This window comes from Suricata suricatta, chromosome X (genome assembly GCF_006229205.1).
Source record: "Suricata suricatta isolate VVHF042 chromosome X, meerkat_22Aug2017_6uvM2_HiC, whole genome shotgun sequence".
Taxonomy (NCBI): domain Eukaryota; kingdom Metazoa; phylum Chordata; class Mammalia; order Carnivora; family Herpestidae; genus Suricata; species Suricata suricatta.
The window spans coordinates 82,309,499-82,328,408 of record NC_043717.1 but is presented as its reverse complement, the minus strand read 5'-3'; the positions used below and the strand labels follow the sequence as shown (position 1 = coordinate 82,328,408).

Here is an 18,910-nt window from a genome sequence, read left to right as displayed (position 1 = left end):
CCTCCCCACTTGTATTGTTTTCCCAGGGGCAAAACAGACCCCGCATAAAGTCACTGATGGCAGGAGACTACAATGGGCACTGTGAGGACAAGACACTGGAGACTCGCGCAACGGACTGAGCTCGGTCAGCGCTGTGCACTGTCCCAATTTTACCAGTCCTCCCATCAAAAGGGTCATGCTTTGGGCCTTAGCTACAGCCCATCATTGAGACACAGTTGAACTGAAATAAAAACACGTCAGTCACTTTCACAAATGTTTTATAATGCCAAAGAAAACACAGCAGGTAGTGCATTCCGCTTTAAGCAAACCCAATACGTGAATGGACTTAACAAATAAACTAGGGGTGGGTTATTGGCAAGGTGCTTCAATGAAATTCTTTAAGTAACAGGATTCTCTGGTACATTTTTAAAAACAATATGGCAGGGTTTTCCGAACACATCGGTCACATTAATTAACTCATATCAGCCTCCACTGTCAAGTACATATGAGCTTGCTGTCTAAGCGCAAGGTCTTCCTTGAGAGACCTTCTGGTCAAATGCATAACAAGCAACGGCAACAGGAACAAAGTAAATGGTCTGAGAGCTTTCCTTTCTACTCAGCTTCCAAAAAAATGATACCTATTTGGGTAATTCTTGCCCTAAGGTTACGGGCAGAATTTTGTTAGATGCAAAATGAGACAATGGGGAAGCATTCTTAATGGACGAATGGCTTTCACAGCGATGGTCTATATCCCAATGTCATGACAGCACGGAGGAGCAGACACTTTGTTTTTGCAGATTTGGGGGAAAGAAAACCCTACAGAGAAACCAAGCATATAGAGGTAGTTGAACAGCAATATGGGGGGAAAAAAGCGTTCTCTTAATTCCCCTTTCAGTTTGTTACAGTGTTAAAAGTACAATGGCTGCTTGACACACAACTGGAAAGACAAACACACAGACACATTTGCCACTGTTTGAATGGCTTGCTTGATATTTTAATCCCAGCATTACTGAGGACTGCGTAAAATGATGGAACTAGTTTATCTCAGATAAGCCTATGATGCCACATTGACCTATTTGCTCTTTTATTTTGTGGTTGTGTATTGTTGTTGCTTTGACATTAGCTAAACATTAGGCAACTTTTAACATGACGCCTAAGCTACCATGTGGCTTTGTAAAGTTCTGTTAATCACATTTGCTGCGACACATTTTCAAACGGCTACAAAGTCATGAAGCAAAAGCTTTAAAATGACACAGGTACAGACATTACAGGCACTTCTCTCTCACGGTGAACTTAGCGTGTTGGACAATACCTATTTGTAAGTGAAAACATCTTTATTTCACCTCTGGAGGTGCACCACCCAGATTATTACACAGTTGAACAGTGGGAGTTATCGTTCTAAGAGGAACTAAATGTATACATTTTACATGACTCCATTTCCTTCTTTCTCTCTGCAGGAAGGAAGGGCCACAAGACGTAGCCTGTAGCCTGTGCAGCTGGCTACCTTTCAGAACTGTTTTCAATCATAAATCAACCTCATTTCTCAAGCCCCAGATGGGCTGAAAAATCTATTCTTTCCTACTATGGGGGCCACCTTCCATTTGCATCCTTATCCTACCCCCTCTGCTATGATTCTGCCTCAATAAACGGAAATGGATGCAAAGTCAACATGTTGGGAACTCAAGGAATGAGTTCCCGAATAAAACTCCTATCGTGGAAATGGAGTTGGCAGGGGGCACACTGTTCCCAATGGATTCTAGTCCATCAACAGTATGCAGGCTGTTGACAGTACGAGACCTCTGGGTGCTGTGAACCAGCCTTGGGAGCTCCACTACTCCCAAAGGCCAGTCACAGGGGATTATCTGAGCCCAAGCCAGCCCCACGGGCAGAGTGGGAAGGGCCATGCAGGAAGGGCCACACGTGCAGTGACTTGACTGGCCCCATGGGGCTAGATGTAGTTGGTTTTCAGAAAAGGCAAGTTCTTGAAATAGTTCTCTGCCCCACGAAGTCAGGGGCAAACACTCTTTTCTCCAGGTTGTCTACAGAAAATTAGTTTCTATCATTTGTCATTTTCTACATTTTGCTGGTTATTAGCTAGCAGCAGTAGTACAGTACAAAGCAGAAAGGCATAGTATCTGCCTGGTACCTAATATATATCTATATAGATATATATCTATATATCTACACACACACACACACACACACACACATATATATATATACATATATATACACATATACATACACAGAGAAAAAAAATCTAGGTCATGATAGAAAAATTAACCAAATAAATGGCATGATCTACCAAGGGGGAAGTCTTGTACATCTGGCCTAGATGTAGCTTTATGTCTTTTCTCTGCATACTCTTCAAACTCAAGCTTTGCAGCAAAATCAATTGATAAGTGGTGAAAATGGTCACATTCAACGGACTGTCCCATTCAAGTAGGTCCCAAAGAAAGCCAAGACTTAGCCTTGCATCATGCCTCCCATCACTGCTGAAACCAGAGCTTGCTATAAAATAACCCAGTGCAACTCTGCCCAGCCAGATCTACATTTGCTGGAGTTCAGTGCTCGCTTGTCAACATGGAACATTCTAGGATGTGGAACTGTGTTTTTAAAAAAATCAAACTTCCCTTTCTACCTAGATTAATTAGAGATATGCCTAGATTATGGCACCTGCAACTTCCATCTGAATTGTAAGCCTCTGGGGCGCTTTTGTGACTCAGTTGACATGCCTAATAAAATTATGTGTACCATAAACTGTTTAAAATGTTAAAAAATATGCAAAAGGAGTTCGGCATCAAGCCTGGCCATGCTATTAGCTGGTTAAGTGTCTTCTCTGGGCAAAGTGCTTAACATCGCAGAGCCTCGGCCTCCTCATCTGTGATTCTGGGAGGGATACCTGATCTCACAGGGTTGATGTGCAAAATAAGTGATTTAATGAGCTCACGTATGTGAAATCGCCTGGCTCAGTACCTGGTACATAGCAGGTTCAAAATAAATTTGTTGGGGCAGCATAAAGAAATCCCATGAACCAAGCCAGGAAGTCAGACTGTGAAACCCATTCACCCTGGCATGGCCAATATTTTTAATACTTTTTTGGGGAGCAAGGAGTGATGAGTTGGTTGTTCTACTGGTGCTAGAATGTAAGGCTTCCAGTAGATCGGGAATTCTAGACCTCCAAACAGCTCTACTTATTTAGTCTGGCCCAGAAGTCTCCCTTGCTGCTGAGCTTCCTCTCTTCTCTAGTCGTTTCATTTTCCCAAACAGACTTGGCTCCAAAAGAAATGAACAGTAAAGCAGCAGGTTGTGGTCTGAAAATCAGTGGTGTGGATGCCTCCAACCATGTTTAAAGGGGGCAGATATGGGTACTGCAAGTAAAGGCAGAGTTTTATGCAAATGTGGGTCCCTGAGCACGTTCTGTAACTGTAAATAATCTAATCACAGCCATCATTTTTTGGATGTCTCCTAGGTGCCAGGCACTGTGCTAAGCGATTTACATGGGTTACCTCATACGATGCTTGTTCGCTAGGCAAGGAAACTGGGGCCCAGAAAAAGTTAAATCACAAGGGAAAATATCTACCAAGTGGAGATGTTGGTGACCTTTTCTTTGCTGCATTTACACTAGATGACGGGAAGCGATTTCACTAGGACCACAGTCCTATGACCTCCTGGCTGGCTGGGCACCGAGCGGGAAGCGGAGCCCTTAATTTCCAGCTCCCTGAGCCCTGCAGAGCTTGCCTGGGCTGTAACCGTGCCTCTACTGCGCCGGCCCAGTCTGGCTGTGAACATCAAACCTCGTAACAATGCTCTGACAACATGGCCTCCGTTTAGCAAGTTCAGAAAGGACTGGTTTCTGCTTACATGAATCACTTTCCTGATGCCTGGATCACCTCCTTCTCTCTCCTCTGCTTCTGGCTGCGGGTAGTGGGAAGAAGTCAGATGGGTTACTTGAGGCACTCACCTCTCCTCGAAAGAGGATGCGCTGCACCGCGTCCGTCCAAGATCACGTGGGGGCATCATGCACACGGCGGTACAAATGGCGGGACTCACTTCTTGCCTGCCCTAATCTCGCTCTGTCGTTATGACCCCCACCCCCCATCCGCACAGTCTCTGTCAGGTGTCAGGGTCTCCTGGCACTAAAGGAATCACACTAGCACTGAGCAAGCTGAACAAGGGCTCCCTCTTACCTTCTTAACCACTATTCTTCTCCTACCTTGAAATCTTTGGCCCACGGCGGCTAGGAGGGAAGGCAGGGTTTAGATAAAATCATGGATTGGTTGTTTTTTCTAAATGATTTACATGTTTCCTCTAAAAAGATTTACAAACCAAAAAGACAGCCTGTCTCTTGTTTTTTTTAAGGGTTCTACTTTTTCTACTGGCTTTTTTACACATTCAATGACAATTAGCCCTTCGTCATGTGTTTTCACACATGTTAGCCAGGTCATGACCCTCAGAACCCTGAGGAGAAGACAGGTGCCGAGGCTACTTGGGTGGGGCTGTGAGGTGCCAAACCGGAAACAATTCCCTCTGAGGGGTTAAATAACACCCTGCCCAAAAAGGCCATTCCTAACTAACACTGGGGACGAGAGAGACTTGCTTGTGATTAGACTGTTGAGATAAATGCCTAACACAGATCACTAACAAAAGACGCCCCTCTGAGTCAACTTCTCATTCAAGAGAAATCAATCATTCCTTCAGCCCTGCTCTGTATGACACCCAGGAAATGGGTTATTTTACTTTACGCTGGCTTATTCCATAATGTCTGACAAATCACTTATGTATTTTGTACTATTGGATTCACGCTGGAAGCAAGAAGGAACCCGTGAAGATGGATGATCTCAGCGTGATTCTGAATCTCCTTTACACATCCCATGGGATAGACACAAAAATGATTTGCGAACTGGGATCAAACACAGTAGAACATGGTTAAAGCAAAAAACGGCACATTTCTAGTGTAGCTACTTCCCCCTGGGTGGATGGCAAACCACGTTAATAAATAAAGCAACTGGCTTTTCAGTAACGCACACTTAAAACAGTTACAAACAGGTAGAAAAAAAAAGTATACAGTAGTGCCAAAAAATAAATTACAAAAACAGAAAGAAGGACGAACATTCTTTTACACAATGCCATATAAAACCTGAACTGTCTGGAATGAGAACTCAAGTCCGTGAAATAACGCAGCAACGTTATCAGAATGTGCGCTTCACATTTTGACTACACGTGTGACTGTGCGAGACAAAATTAAAGCAAAACCATTTTAAACATTCAGAACTGGATGTCAAAAATCAAATGAATTTTTTTTTTTCTGGGCTCTTAAACACCTCTGCTGAGCATGTAGTTGTGCAGCATGTCAAGAAGCATCTTCAGCGAGGAAGTTTCAAACAGGCCCCGTGCTTCTGGTCTCTCTACACGATTCCTCTCTGCGGCCATCAGCAGGACAAGGCCTGTTTGATGCTTCCTTCTGTTAAGATGTTATTGCAGTTAGAAATATTTACAAGAGGGCTCCCCCAAACCAGTAGGGAGCGGGGCGGGGGGGGGGGGTGCTCCTTCTCAGCAATCCACTGTCACTAGTTTTGGTGCCGGGCTATAAAGGCCAGGATTCGCCAAATACCATTCAGTCGATCCTTCAAGGACCTCATCGCTAGGAACGGGAGCTGAGCTCGGCTTTCCAGGGGAAGGACCGCTAATGTCCACCAGCACCAGGCTGGACCATCCGGGTTCATCTGCAACAGAGAAACACAGTGGGCTCACCCTCCTCCCACTGAAATGAGATCTGCCCGCAGGTGTCCCCAAGGTTCAGGGTAAACATCCCTGTGGGAGCTGCTTCTGGGTCAGGCAGACTGCTCATCAGCCCCACGTCCACTTCTCCCCTTATTGGACCCAGAAAACAGAGGTTGTACTGCAGCGAGGGGCGGCCACAAGACTGATGAGATGTAGAGGGAAGTGATGTATGAAACTTCTGGGCCAAGCTCTGGGAAAGGGGCTTGTGCCTTCCACCTTCCTCTCACTTTTCCCCCCCCCGCTAGCTAGCACGTGCACACGGTCATGACCAGCCTTCTTCTATCAAGAAGACAGGGGCAACATTCTAAGGAGGGTAGCGCTTTGTGATGAAGGAGACTGGGTCACTGAAAGATCTCACGGGGCCGGAGCTGCCCTAGCCCTCTGCCTGCTTCACGCTACGGTTATGTTTAGTAGTCGTTAAAGTGGACAGATCGATGTCCTAACTGATACGCTATACTTCCCAGCCAATGGGGGTCTGCGGGCTAGGATATCCACAGCTCAGTCTGGCCCACTTCAAAGATTCTGTTCAGGCTCTTTGGATGGACGCAGACAGCCCATGGGCCTTCGAGTCCCATGATCCCTTGGGCTGGGCATGTCTCTTAACTCCCTTTATTTCCGTGCTTCTGGCTGCAGGCAGTGTAGCCCACATATGCCATGTCACTGTACAAGGCCATAGCTATCTCGTCCTCTGAAACCAAAGCCTCTGGTCCACAGCCCCAAAGCACAACAGTCCCACTTGGCAATAAGTCCCATTTGAAAAGACATTTGCATTAGAAATGTAGTCAGTCCCGAGGTTTCTTTCTAATACAGAGCTTTCCCATCCCATGTGAATCCTTCCCCTCAATTCTGTCTGTCGGCAGCTTCCTAGGCACACGTTTTAAGGCGCTGGGACTTATTTCCTACGAAGCCCGAAGCAATCTCTCAGCTTACAACTTTCAGAAAGCTGGTTTAGGGCTGTGGAGAGCCACAGTGTGGCCAGACCACCTACACATGGCGTTATCTGCCTCCAGACGGGTGTACCTGGTTCTTCCCAAACCTTGCCATTGTCCTGGCTTCCCTGTGCTTCCTTTGAATTCTTTTTTGTCCCTCACTGTGCTCTGTGACAGGCTCTCCCTCCTATTACTAGTTCTGAATATGAAACTGACATACTCTGAACTTTCTTTCCCAGGGCCCTTAAACAAGGGTACCGAAGCTGACGTTAATACCTGGGCTGCTTCAGGAAGCCTCCTTCTGAGGCTCAGGACGTTCTTATTAATGATGCCCCTGGGGCTGCAGCACTGACTGGATCAAACTGGATGATTTTTTTTTTTTTCCTGCTGGATTACAGTTCTAATAAGAAAGGAAATGAACCAAGATTTCGTCTGTCCATGTCATCAAGCCCCTATGAATCACTCCTGTGGCATCTGCGTTTTCTCTTATGAAAGATGCTGTATCACTGCTGATTGCTACCCCCTGCCTGACTAGGGGAGAATGCTTTCCAGAAGGTGAAGGAGAACATTAAACTTGATCATGAGCTTGCTTGGAGCTCTGGTGCAGTCCTGAGTCACAGTGGCCCAGAGCCACTGGGAAGCACTGACTGGCCTTTGCCGAGTAGTGGGGTGGGGGGCAACAGACGGGTATTCTTACCCATAGGTGCAAGAAGAAGAGGGGACATTAGAGACCTCCTCATCCACTTCCCCCATTTCAGAGCTGGGAGAAAAGTTGAGAAAGGGGATGAGTCTCACCCCAGGTCACACAGCCAGAGCGGTAAGGATCGGTCTGTTGGCAGGGAGATCGGAATATACATACTCTATCTTACTACTGTGACAGAGTCAGGAATGAGTGCAAGTAAATGACCAAGAAAGTCACTGTGGAGCCAGCTCAGAATGCAGGAAAGACGACGGTGGGCAAATACTGGACTAAGTTGTCTCCAGCCATGTCCTAGACAGAGAGTATTGTCTGATTAATCGGGCAAAGTTGGGGGAAACTCAACTACTGCCACTTTCCTGAAGAGCTTCCTATTGGCAGCTGGATCTCTCAAGTGGACCTGTCCCCCCAGGAAACAGACTTGGTCCAGCAGCACGTAATGAACCACTTTCTGGTATAAATGTGCCCTCAGCAAAAGGTAAATTTAAAGACTGGGTCTGTTTGCTGAGGACCTGCTCACCCCCCACAAGGACAATGACCAGGGTCTAGGTGTGCAAGGCGAGGCAGGGAGGAACCAGACATGAGAAGGGTCTGCAGTCTGGCAGTTGGAATCTTCTAAGGGAGCTGGTGCGGTCTCCTAGCTCCTGCAACAATGGGGGTGAAGGTTATGAAGCCCCCCAGAAATGGAAGCCTATAGTCTCAGCTCCCAGGATACCCTTCTCTTAAGCTTGGCCTTTGTGCGAATCTTGTCACCACAACACATGAGAAAATGGACTCCCACTGCAGATTCTTCTGTCAATGGTGTCTGCATTCCCAATCTCTCACCTGATTCTCTCATAAAACCTGTCTTGGATCCATGTGCCTCCTGCTTTGCTTTATTGCTCCAATCCTGACTTCAGATCCTTTGAGTCTTACCCCTTGATGCCCACTGCCCAGGCAGACGGTACCAAATTGGATCTATCTTCCTCTCTGCCCTTGATCTGCTGGATGGCAACCATGCACCCACCTAATCCCAAACCCTGGGCTGTGTCATCTGGGTGAGGGCGTGGGACAGCCCATTACAAAGAGACTTTTTTATATACCTGAGGATCAGCATCTTTCTCTGGCATTGGACCAAAGTGAATGACAATTCGATTCTTCAGGGAGGTTTTGAGCGAATGAAACCACAATGATGCCTGCTCATAGACACAGTTATGTAATCCCATGAGCTCAGCACGATCCTCTTCTTGAACCTGAAAGTGTCAAAGTGGAAATGAAGCACTCTGTCCCTTCTCCACCACTCCCAAAGCTTCTGTGGACGCCAGACTCCCTCTGGGCACCCAGCCCGCCTCCCTAGGAAGGTCCGCCCACCCAGTTTTCTCCTGTGTGGCGTGTGAAACGCTCCTCAGCCAGAGAGTGGGCTGTGCGTGACTACTGCTGAGTGCGGAGGAAGAAGAAAGGTTCTGCTGGGTAAATTAGCTGAAACAGCAAGATAGACTGAAAACCGGGATGCCAATTGGCCTGAGTAGAGGCATGCTGTTAAACTAGCTTATGCTAGTTTACGCCTCTCTCCTTTTCATGTCTTACATCTGTTTTCCCATTGCCCACTGGGAAGAGGGACACAAGTGTGTCTGTTTCTCATCATGTAACTCTATTTTTCAAGTCCAATACCTTCATTCGTTGATTGAACATTTACTCATCTTATCCTATGCTGTGAATGTAAATATAAATGAGCATGGGATTATTCACCTCTTGTTCTACCTACCAGTCCAGAAAACCAAGGATGAACTAGATACCTTATCTTTCTGCTTTAGGGGATGATGCATTGTGGGGAAAAACCCATAGCCAGGTTGCGCATTTAAAAATACAGATGCTGGGGCACCTGGGTGGCTCAGTCGGTTGAACGTTTGACTTTGGCTCAGGTCCTGATCTCATGGATCGCGGGTTTGAGCCCCACATCAGGCTCTGTGCTGACAGCTCAGAGCCTGGAGCCTGCTTTGGATTCTGTGTCTGCCTGTCTCTCTACCCTTCCCTGACTTGTACTCAGTGTCTGTCTCTCTCAAAAGTAAATAAACATTAAAAAAAATTTTTAAATAAAAATACAGACATACATGTGAATCTAGAATGATCTCAAAATAAGATGTTTGAAAATATAAAGACATTGATAAATAAAATATATCAGTGTAGGTATTGCTCCCAGATCTATCCCTTGGTATCTTGGGCAGAGGCCTAACTCCTAGGCTGAATGGGCCCTGGGGTTATTGGTCTGGCTTGGCATTTCTTATGCAGGAATACAACTCAGCAACCAAGCAGGAAGCGCCAGCCCCCAAGGTGCTCCTGCTGCCAATCTATGATAGAACAGCAACCCGGCAGCCATTTGGCGAGAAATCCCAAGGCCCCCAACAGGGCTGAGAAATTCTTTGGCAAACCTCTTTTCCTGCCAAGCTACGGGGATAGGCTGGCTTTGGGACTCTTTGGCCACGGGCCACCCTCACCTTTTGGTCTTCGATGTATTCAATGTCTGCTATATTGTAACCATCTCGATGGCCCTGATGGAGGACCTTGAAGCGCCGCCGGCCCACGCTGTCCACCACCGAGCGGCCATCAGCAAAGAACTGAACATTTCTGATCTCCAGGATGCAGCCGTATTCTGCAAACCTGTGTATCGGGAATGAGCAAGGAAGTAAGTTTTTGAGGCACTCTTTCTGTGGCCTGGGTCCCCAGCCCTCTCTGTAACCCCAGGCTGTGCATCCAAGGACTCCTGCCTATTTGCCTGTCCTGGTCTACAGCTGCAACCACACAACAGGCAGTGCCTGGGCAACGAAAAAGCTTAACATAATAACATAACTGCTCCCACTTCTTGAGGATACCCTCTGTGGTGTCAGGTACCGTGCCCAGCACGCTTGCGCACTGACTCACCAATCTCCTCAGCACCCTCACTATCGTTGTGCCCGCTTTACAGATAAGGAAACTGAGTTATAGAAAGGTTACGTGACGTGCCCAAAGGCAAAGTTGCTCCAAGGATGGAGCCAGAGTATGAACCCGGGCAGCGTGAGCCCAGGCCCCACCGTCTTACACTAAAACCAGTTTTATAGTATGTACCGCTCGTTTAACAAAAGATTCATTCTGGGCTTCCTTTAAATAGATAACCTATCACGTTGTAAACTAGGGGCCAAAGAGACCCAGGTCTCTACAAATGCTCATGGTCGTGAGCTGGCTAGACCTCAGGAGCCGGGCCTCCCCATCTCCTGGGAGCACCCCAAAGTAAGCCCCAATCCCTGTCTACCCAACTTGCTTTTATACTCACATAGCTCCTCACTTACCCATTGACAGGATCTCCAAGGCACATGCCAAACTGTCTTGTACCTGTTTCAATGCATCTACGAATCATCAGACGGTAACAAGGCTCGAAGATGTGCAGGGGACAAGGAACTGTGGGATAGGCTATAGTACACACGAAAATAGGCACGTTCTTATTCAAGCTGTCAGGAAGAGCAGATGACAAGATTCCTCAAAGCCGTGAAGCAGAACGCACAAAGGTTGGTCAAATGTCACCTCGTGGCTCCCCCCCAGGAGGACAAGGAGACCTCAGGTTTTGATGGCTGATTAAAAAAAAAAAAAAAACCTAAGATGCCACCAACACTGTGGGTTAAGTCCCATTACTGGTGCAGAGGTGAGCATTAAGAATGAAGAGATTGAAACTGACATTCTGTACATTCTAATTTGGGTTTAAAAACGCCCTCTAGGGGGCGCCTGGGTGGCTCAGTAGATTGAGCGTCAGACTTCGGCTCAGGTCATGATATCACAGTTCTGGGTTCGAGCCCCGCATCCGGCTCTGTGCTGACTGCTAGCTCAAAGCCTGGAGCCTGCTTCAGATTTTATGTCTCATTCTCTCTCTGCCCTTCCCCTGTTCGTGCTCTGTCTCTCTCTGTCTCTCAAAAGTAAATAAATGTAAAAAAATTAAAAAAATTAAAATGCCCTCTAGTACCTTCACATTGTGGGGGATGGTTAAACCTCAGAGTTTTTTCTTCCCTTCATGCCCTCTGCTCAGAACAACCTCTTCAGGTGTCCTGCTGGCAGTAAAAGTGGCCCCAGCTCTCCAGGGAGATGGTGAGAAAATCTCTGCAAGGTCTTCATCAGCATGACAAATGTGCAAAGCAGGGGGGGGGCCCACCCAGTCTGGCAGGAAGGAGGAGGAGGGAGCCACAGGGAGGCAAGCATCCTCTCACCCAGAGATGCACCAGTGTGTCACAATCACCGGGAGCCCTTAAGCCCTGACAGCCGGGCTGCACCGCTGCAGACACACTGGTATGTAAGCTCTGGAGCCAGACCAGGGGTCCAGCCTGCCAGTGTCCGTGAAGCAGCACACGCACAGCCTGACGGGAAGTCACCCCAATTGGGCCAGCTCCTCCTGGATCCCTGTTCTCTTCTATGACAAATCCAACACTGGGACCTCTGAACAGATGAGACCACCTGACCAAATCCCCAAAGGATGAAGTTTAGGATTTCTTTAAATAGAAACCCCGCTTGTATATTCCACTGTCTATGAAGAAGCCATTCGATATTTGAGAGAAGGGCTCAGAGAGACTCGAGGCGAATGTAAGAATCAGAAGTAGAAATAAAGATGCCCTGACTTGCTCTACAGTAAATCAATGAGGAAAAAAGAAGGATTCATTTTCTGGCTTCTTGGGAAAACATGTTGGAAGTGAGAGGCCCACTCAAATGAACTCATGGCGGTTCAGACATGTTCTCTATGGGGTAGGCAGGAAGCCCACCGGCGGCTGAGCTTACGTTCCCTCAGGGCTGTGCTGGCAAATGCCAAAAAAACTGGCTGTCGGGGGTGGAAAGCTCTGGCATATAGCACTTGCTGATTCCCATAGTGCAGATAGCGCTCACCAAGGCCGATCGCAAGCGACTGACAGGATACCACTAAGTGGGCGGTGAGGACAGAATGTGCCAGCTCGCTTCTATGAGCAGTTAGGAGTGAAACCGAAAAGGGACGCAGGTACGTACTTAGACAGTTCCTCCATTTCTTCTTCATAAAGCCGCCTCCGCTCCTTGAGTTCTTCGGGCAGGAATTTTGCTATTAGCTCTTCCATTATGACATTTTTGCTATATTTTCTGGACACCAGGCACTACAGAGGGAACAGGACAACTGGGTATTACGTGGCCATCAGAAAAACACAAAGCACTTCTGACGTAATCAGCAGAAGAGCTGAATCACCCACATATTGGGAGTTACTTGGCCCCACACGTTAGCAGCTAGTAACATCATGATGCATGTATTCTCTGGACTTTACCCACGATTCCTTTTATAATTAGAAAAAATATTTTAACAAGGGGAAAAGACCTGCATGGAAGTTTCAAAACTTTAGCTTTCCTAAAATACTCAAACTGAGATTATGTTCTGGTCAAAAAAGGGGGAACATCCTTCCCTTCCCTTTTTTTTTTTTTTTTTTTTTTGATGACTGAATTTACAAGCTGGCAAAAATGGTCTCCATCTGCAATATGCTGAAAGTGTGTGGTCAAAAGGCTCAGGGAACGAAAAAGCCACTTTCAGTCACTGATCTTTCCCTGATCCCTCCCACCCCCACCCTACCCCACCTCAATGCTTGGTGTCTGCACATTGCCAGTCTAAATATCTTTCCCCCTCTAATTTTAGCTAAAAACAAAACACAACAGCTGAATCCTGGGGATCGTGTCTATTCATTTTTTAAATATTCCATCCAGGTATCACTGAAATTATGTTATAAACCAGGATTTCAAATCGGACTCAGGCCCAAGTGTCACTATTACTATGCTCCCAAACACCCCTAACTTCCTGAATATGCAGGGATCCGTAAGCAGAGGGGATTTAACTGTGTGAACCAGACAATGGGAGTTAAAACATCTGCGAATCATTTGCTGCGGACACTACCCATGCAGACTCAGCAGGGGGAGCTCCTGAGTATAAAATGGCTGGTTAGAGAATGATTTTTCCCTTTCCCAGTATGGGCTATGTGGGTCTATTCTGCAGTAGAGACGATTAGAATAAAATGGTTTCTCTCTCTTGGAAATGATGTACGTGCGACTCTGTGTGAATACAAAGAGATAGACAGGAGTGTCTTCCGGGACCCACATCATCCGCAGTGACTCAGGAGGTGGCTAACCCACAGACATGACTCCTCCCCTGATGCTAAAACAAAAACCCAGGAAAGGCACATATTAAAATGCTAATGGTGGTTTTCTCCACGTGCTGAGCACCAGGTAGATTTTTCTCCCCTCTGCTTATTTGCATGTTGCAGTGTTGCCACAACACAAATGTATATTTAAGTATAAGGACCACAGGCCTCTCACCCACGATCAGGCTCCAAGAATCCCACCCCCTTATCTAGGCAAGGCTTGCCGGTTACCCTCCCCTCCAACCCATTACGTACCCCCCAGGGTCATCCTGGATGTTCATTTCACTCCATTCTCTTAGTTTACATATTTGGGTGTTGGGAAAACCCAACGTGTGACTTCACCTAGGGAGTGTCCTGCCTCTCTGACCTCTCCTCAGGGATGACAAGGGTCAAGGAGCATTCATGCTGGCTGTGATGTGTGCCACACCAGTCCCTGAGGGTGGGCTCCTAGGTATTCCTGTGCTATAGGAAATTCAGAGCTGCTCTAGTCCAATCCCAGAGAGGGCAGAGGATTCATGTAAGACTGCGGTGACTCGGGTGCCATGATGGATGGCTTAGCACCAGGACCCATGTTTACCGTCAGGTAATGCTTTTGTTCCCAACACCAATTAATTTCACAATTGACAGTTCATAAAAAGCTAGACGTTCTCTAATCTTTCTGAAGGACCTGGCAAAGAGGGGAGGGATAGCTCTAAGGCAGGAAAAATAGGTGGTTTGAGAGGGTCTTTTGCCCCAGCCCAGGGCGCTGGCTTAGGATGCAACAGGACACCATTTTAGTATCCAATTCCAAATAATCTAACCTAGTCAAGAAAGGAAGAATTGTTTACCTGCGAAAGAGCATCTTTGCACAGAGGACACTTTGCATCGTGATCTAGGCATCTTTCAAGGCATTTTAAACAAAATGTATGACCACAAGGTATTGTGACTGGCTCGTAGAATAATCTGAAATTTAGGAATCAAGATGGAAGAAAAATGATGCAATCAGACAAAAAATAAAAGAGCTACTCAATGTTAGGCTTCTACAGTACCATTCGGAAAATTCCATGTGTGTAAGAGGGGAGGGGGCTGTCTTTCTTTTTAAACATAATTCCATGCTGTTGTTGCACTTCGGAAAAGCATTTGCTTTTGATTTCTGAGCTGGATTTTAAAATAATGCATTTATCCACATTTCTGACATAGCTGGATCATTTTGTAGCATTAGTTCTAGTCGGCCTCTTCTGACTGGCATCCAGATTGTTTCTCCCTGCCAGGTCTCAGAAAAATCGAGATGAATGCCCAGAGTGTTTAAGTAGATTACATTCTAAAATATTCAGCCAACCTGTTCGCCTGAAGACACATAAACACAGAGGCAGATAAGCACATGCACACAGAGACGCACACACTCTGTCTCACACATTTATGCATTTCAGGACTCGAGATCACATACACAACAGAAAAAAAAAGACTTGGATTGCTTGCTAACCTTCTTTCCATTTTTACCTAAGCAACGATTACCGCCTGAAGGATCTCGAAATTGTACCTGCAGCAAGCACGTAACTGCCTTTTGTATGAATGGATCATTTTCTTAGGGGAAGGAGAGTAATACTGTTAGCGCACTTCCTGACGAAGACGTACATATAAACGTATGCAGGTGTGCACACATATACTCTGCTGACATCCTATTTTAGTTCCTTTGCAGGAGCTGGATATTTTCAAAGCAATCTGGGGAATCTTTTTAAAAGCCATCCCATACATTCAGAGACTCACGGATTTACTTTGCCGTTTTGAAAAAGAAAGGCTCACCTGCGGCAGGACCAGTGGGTGGGGGCAGCTGGCGACAGTGGTTCAGAAGAGGGGCTGGCGCTCACCAGGAGGACAGACAAAAGGGAAAGACAGGCGCCCGACCAGCCTGTTTGGACCTTGCAAGAGTGTTCGGCTGGGAGGAAGAGGCCACCGGCTGCACAGCCCCCTCGCGTGGCCAGGAGGTGTACCAACAGCTGGGCCCACTCAGCCCGGCTGAGCAGAGTCAAAATGTCAGAGCCGAAAAGTACTTGAGGAAAAAACCTGAACCAAGACCCGCGACCCAGCTGGTTTATGAGAATCACCTGGGGCGCTTTTTCTTGACGTAGCTTTACGGATGTCTGACTGCCATGCAACACACGGTACACACTTACAGTGAACGTCGTGATGAGTTTTAACATACGTCCACACCTATGAAACAAAGGATCTCCACAGTCAAGGTCATGAACACACCCATCACCCCCAAACATCTCCTCATGGGCCTCTTTAAACCCATGTCCCCCACCATCACCTGCAGAACTTTTAAACACGACAGGATGCCAGGGAGCACGCCTGCAGAGGTCCAGGGCAGTTGGTCCAGGGCAAGGGCAAGGGCGGCAGGATGGTTTTTTTGTTTTTTTGTTTTTTTAAAGCTCCTTGGTGGTTTTAATGTGCAGCCAAAATTGAGAATCACTGTATTACACACCCTCCTAATCTCTGCACAGGCATCCTCTGTATAAGTCCCCAAACCTAATGATCAACTCTACCCGTAGAGCTTTACCAGGAAAAAAAAAAAAAAAAACAGACACGGTGAGGCCCCATTGGATAAAGTTAGTGATTCACCAAGTCCAGGGGAGGGATGGAGATTTGATATTTTTAACAAGCCAAGGAAAGACTACCAGCTGCTAGCACATTCCCCTCTTCCTTGATTTAAAAAAAAAAATTCTAGTGGAATTTGAGGGGAAAGCATCTTGTGGGAAAGGAGAGAATAGTGTAAGAGAAATCAGTTTAGATTTAACAAGCTCTCCACAAAGCACATTCTCTTATCCACTCGGCAAATGTGCTCCAGGTGCCTACCGTGTTCGGATGCGGAGCTAGGCGCCGGCATGTGACAGAGACAAGGTGGCACCGGACTTCTAGGAGATGAGAGGACAGACATCGAACAGGACGCTGAAAAGGCCATGTTTTGCAACTACAGGCCAGTACAAACAAAAATTGCTAAAATGTTGAAATTAAAACAAAACCAAACCAAACCAAGCCAATGAAGGTTTGGAGTAGGAGGGAGACTTTTCATATATTCACTTTTTCTACTTTTTGAATGTTTTAATCCTGTTTTAAGAAGCGGTTAATTTGCTTAGCATAATTAATAAAGGTCAGTTATTAAATAGCCCAAAAAGTAAAATAAACTTTCAAAAGCACTCTTTATGATGGACGTCCTAGCCAGTGTACTAAGGCAAGAAGAAAAATATAAAAGTACGAGGATTAGAATGGAAGAAAGCCAAATCTGTCCCTATTCACACACAATGTGATGGTGGCCTGAGAAGATCTGAAAGAATCTGCAGAATGTTCTTAAAATCCATAAGAATTGCTATATTCGAAAGGATGTTAGCTACATGTACATACACACAACTGTATTCTATACACCAGCAAAAAGACATGAGAAAATACATTTTTTAAAATGATAACATTTACGATTGCTTTCAAAAATCAAGTACCCAGGATTAAGCCCAATGAAAGTTGCACGAGCCCTCTATGGGGAAAAAACTATAGACACCTCATTGAAAGGAAGTAGAGAAGACCTAATCAAGTCTCCGTAGACCTTATAAAGCTGCAGTGATTGAAACGGTGCAGGGCACATGGATCCATGGATAGAATAGAAAGCCCAGAAATAGACCCAGATCCAGACTCTTGATTTATGGCAACTGTGGCACTTCAAAGCGGTGGGGGGGGGATGTTCAGTACATAAATAGCATTCTCAATACATGCCATTTGGGATAGCTGGCTGTCCGTACGAGGAAAGGAAGGCGGGCCATCTCTCACACCATACACAAACATCACTTCCACATGTGCTGGAAACAGAAACGTGAAACACTAAAGCTTTTAGAAGATACAAGAGAACATCTCTAAGACCTCAAGGTAAAAGAAAAAAAAAAAGATTTTTTTTAAGCATGACATACAAACACACACACACACACACTAAAACCCCACTAACTATAAATGAAAGGATTGATAATGTTCGGTGCGTTAAAATGAAGAACTTGTAAGTTCATCAAAAAAGCCCATTAGAAGAGCAGAAAGGCAAGCTGCAAGCTGGAAGATGGTATGTGCAGCGCACATGACTAACAGAGTACTTGTATCTAGAACATACATTCAAGCTCCTATAAATCAGTAAGAAAAAGAGAGAGAACCCACTCAAAACAAGCAAAGATTTATATGCACCTGCATACACAAAAGCTGCTTATAGCAACGTTGCCCACAGTAGCCTCAAACTAGAGACAGCCCAAATGTCTGTCTACCATAGAACTGGATAGGAAACTGTGTGGTAGGTTCATACCATGGGACACTACACACTAATGAAAACAAACTTCACCGACATGCAGCGACATGAATAAACCTTACAACTGCGGTAAAGAGGCCAGAACAGAAAGAAACAGGACTATTCGATTTATGTAAAGCTTTTTAGAAATAGGTAAAAACCCCATTTAGAGATGCAAACATGGGGTGGGGGGCTAAAACTATTTTTAAGAAGAAGAGACAACAGGGTGCATGGGTGGCTCAGTCAGTTAAGCGTCCAACTCGGTTTCAGCTCAGATCATGATCTCAGTTCCTGACAGTGCAGAGCCTACTTGGGATTCTCTCTCTCTCTCTCTCTCTCTCTCTCTCTCTTTCTCTCCCCCTCCCTCTCTGGCCCTCCCTCAGCTCTCTCAAAATAAATCAATAAAAGATAAATAAAAAAGAAGAGACTAAAGTCAAGATAGTGATTTCGGTGGGCAGGGGGCAAGGAGCTGTGATTTGGAAGCAGCACATGGAAGGCTTCTGGGGTCCTGGCCATGGTTGAGTTCTTGAACTGAGCAAGTGTGATGAGTAATGTTCGTTAAGAGGATACGTTTTTATGGATAGTTCTTTGAGGAACCTCCACACTGTTTTCCAGAGCGGCTGCACCAGTTTACATTCCCACCAACAGTGAAGGAGGGTGCCCGTCTCTCCACACCCTCGCCAGCATCTATAGTCTCTTGCTTTGTTCATTTTAGCCACTCTGACTAGTGTGAGGTGGTATCTCAGTGTGGTTTTGATTTGTGTTTCCCTGATGATGAGTGATGTTGAGCATCGTTTCATGTGCCTGTAGGCCATCTGAATGTCCTCTTTGGAGAAGTGTCTGTTTATGTCTTCTGCCCATTTCTTCACTGGGTTATTTGTTTTGTGGGTGTGAAGTTTGGTGAGTTCCTTGTAGATTTTAGATACTAGCCCTTTATCTGATATGTCATTTGCAACTATCTTTTCCCATTCTGTCGGTTGCCTATTAGTTTTCTTGATTGTTTCCTTTGCAGTGCAGAAGCTTATTTTGCTTGTTGGTAGTGTTTGCTTATTTAATACATTCTGTCAAGGACAGAAATTACATGATG

General features: G+C 46.0%; 1 protein-coding gene across 5 annotated transcripts in view; it reads right to left on the bottom strand.

The window, feature by feature from the left end:
* Positions 1-240: 240 nt before the first annotated feature.
* Positions 241-18,910, bottom strand: part of LONRF3 (LON peptidase N-terminal domain and ring finger 3) — a 36,421-nt gene continuing 17,751 nt past the window's right edge. For 4 of the 5 annotated variants that reach the window (XM_029929764.1, XM_029929765.1, XM_029929768.1 and 1 more), the window contains 6 exons: positions 14,357-14,471; positions 12,382-12,503; positions 10,692-10,850; positions 9,864-10,026; positions 8,472-8,621; positions 241-5,705 (listed from right to left, as the gene is read on the bottom strand). In XM_029929764.1, the coding sequence (XP_029785624.1) occupies positions 5,550-5,705; positions 8,472-8,621; positions 9,864-10,026; positions 10,692-10,850; positions 12,382-12,503; positions 14,357-14,471 (865 nt within the window). In that variant the 3' untranslated portion in view covers positions 241-5,549. The remainder of the gene's footprint in view (positions 5,706-8,471; positions 8,622-9,863; positions 10,027-10,691; positions 10,851-12,381; positions 12,504-14,356; positions 14,472-18,910) is intronic. The other variant, XM_029929766.1, reaches the window with a different exon arrangement.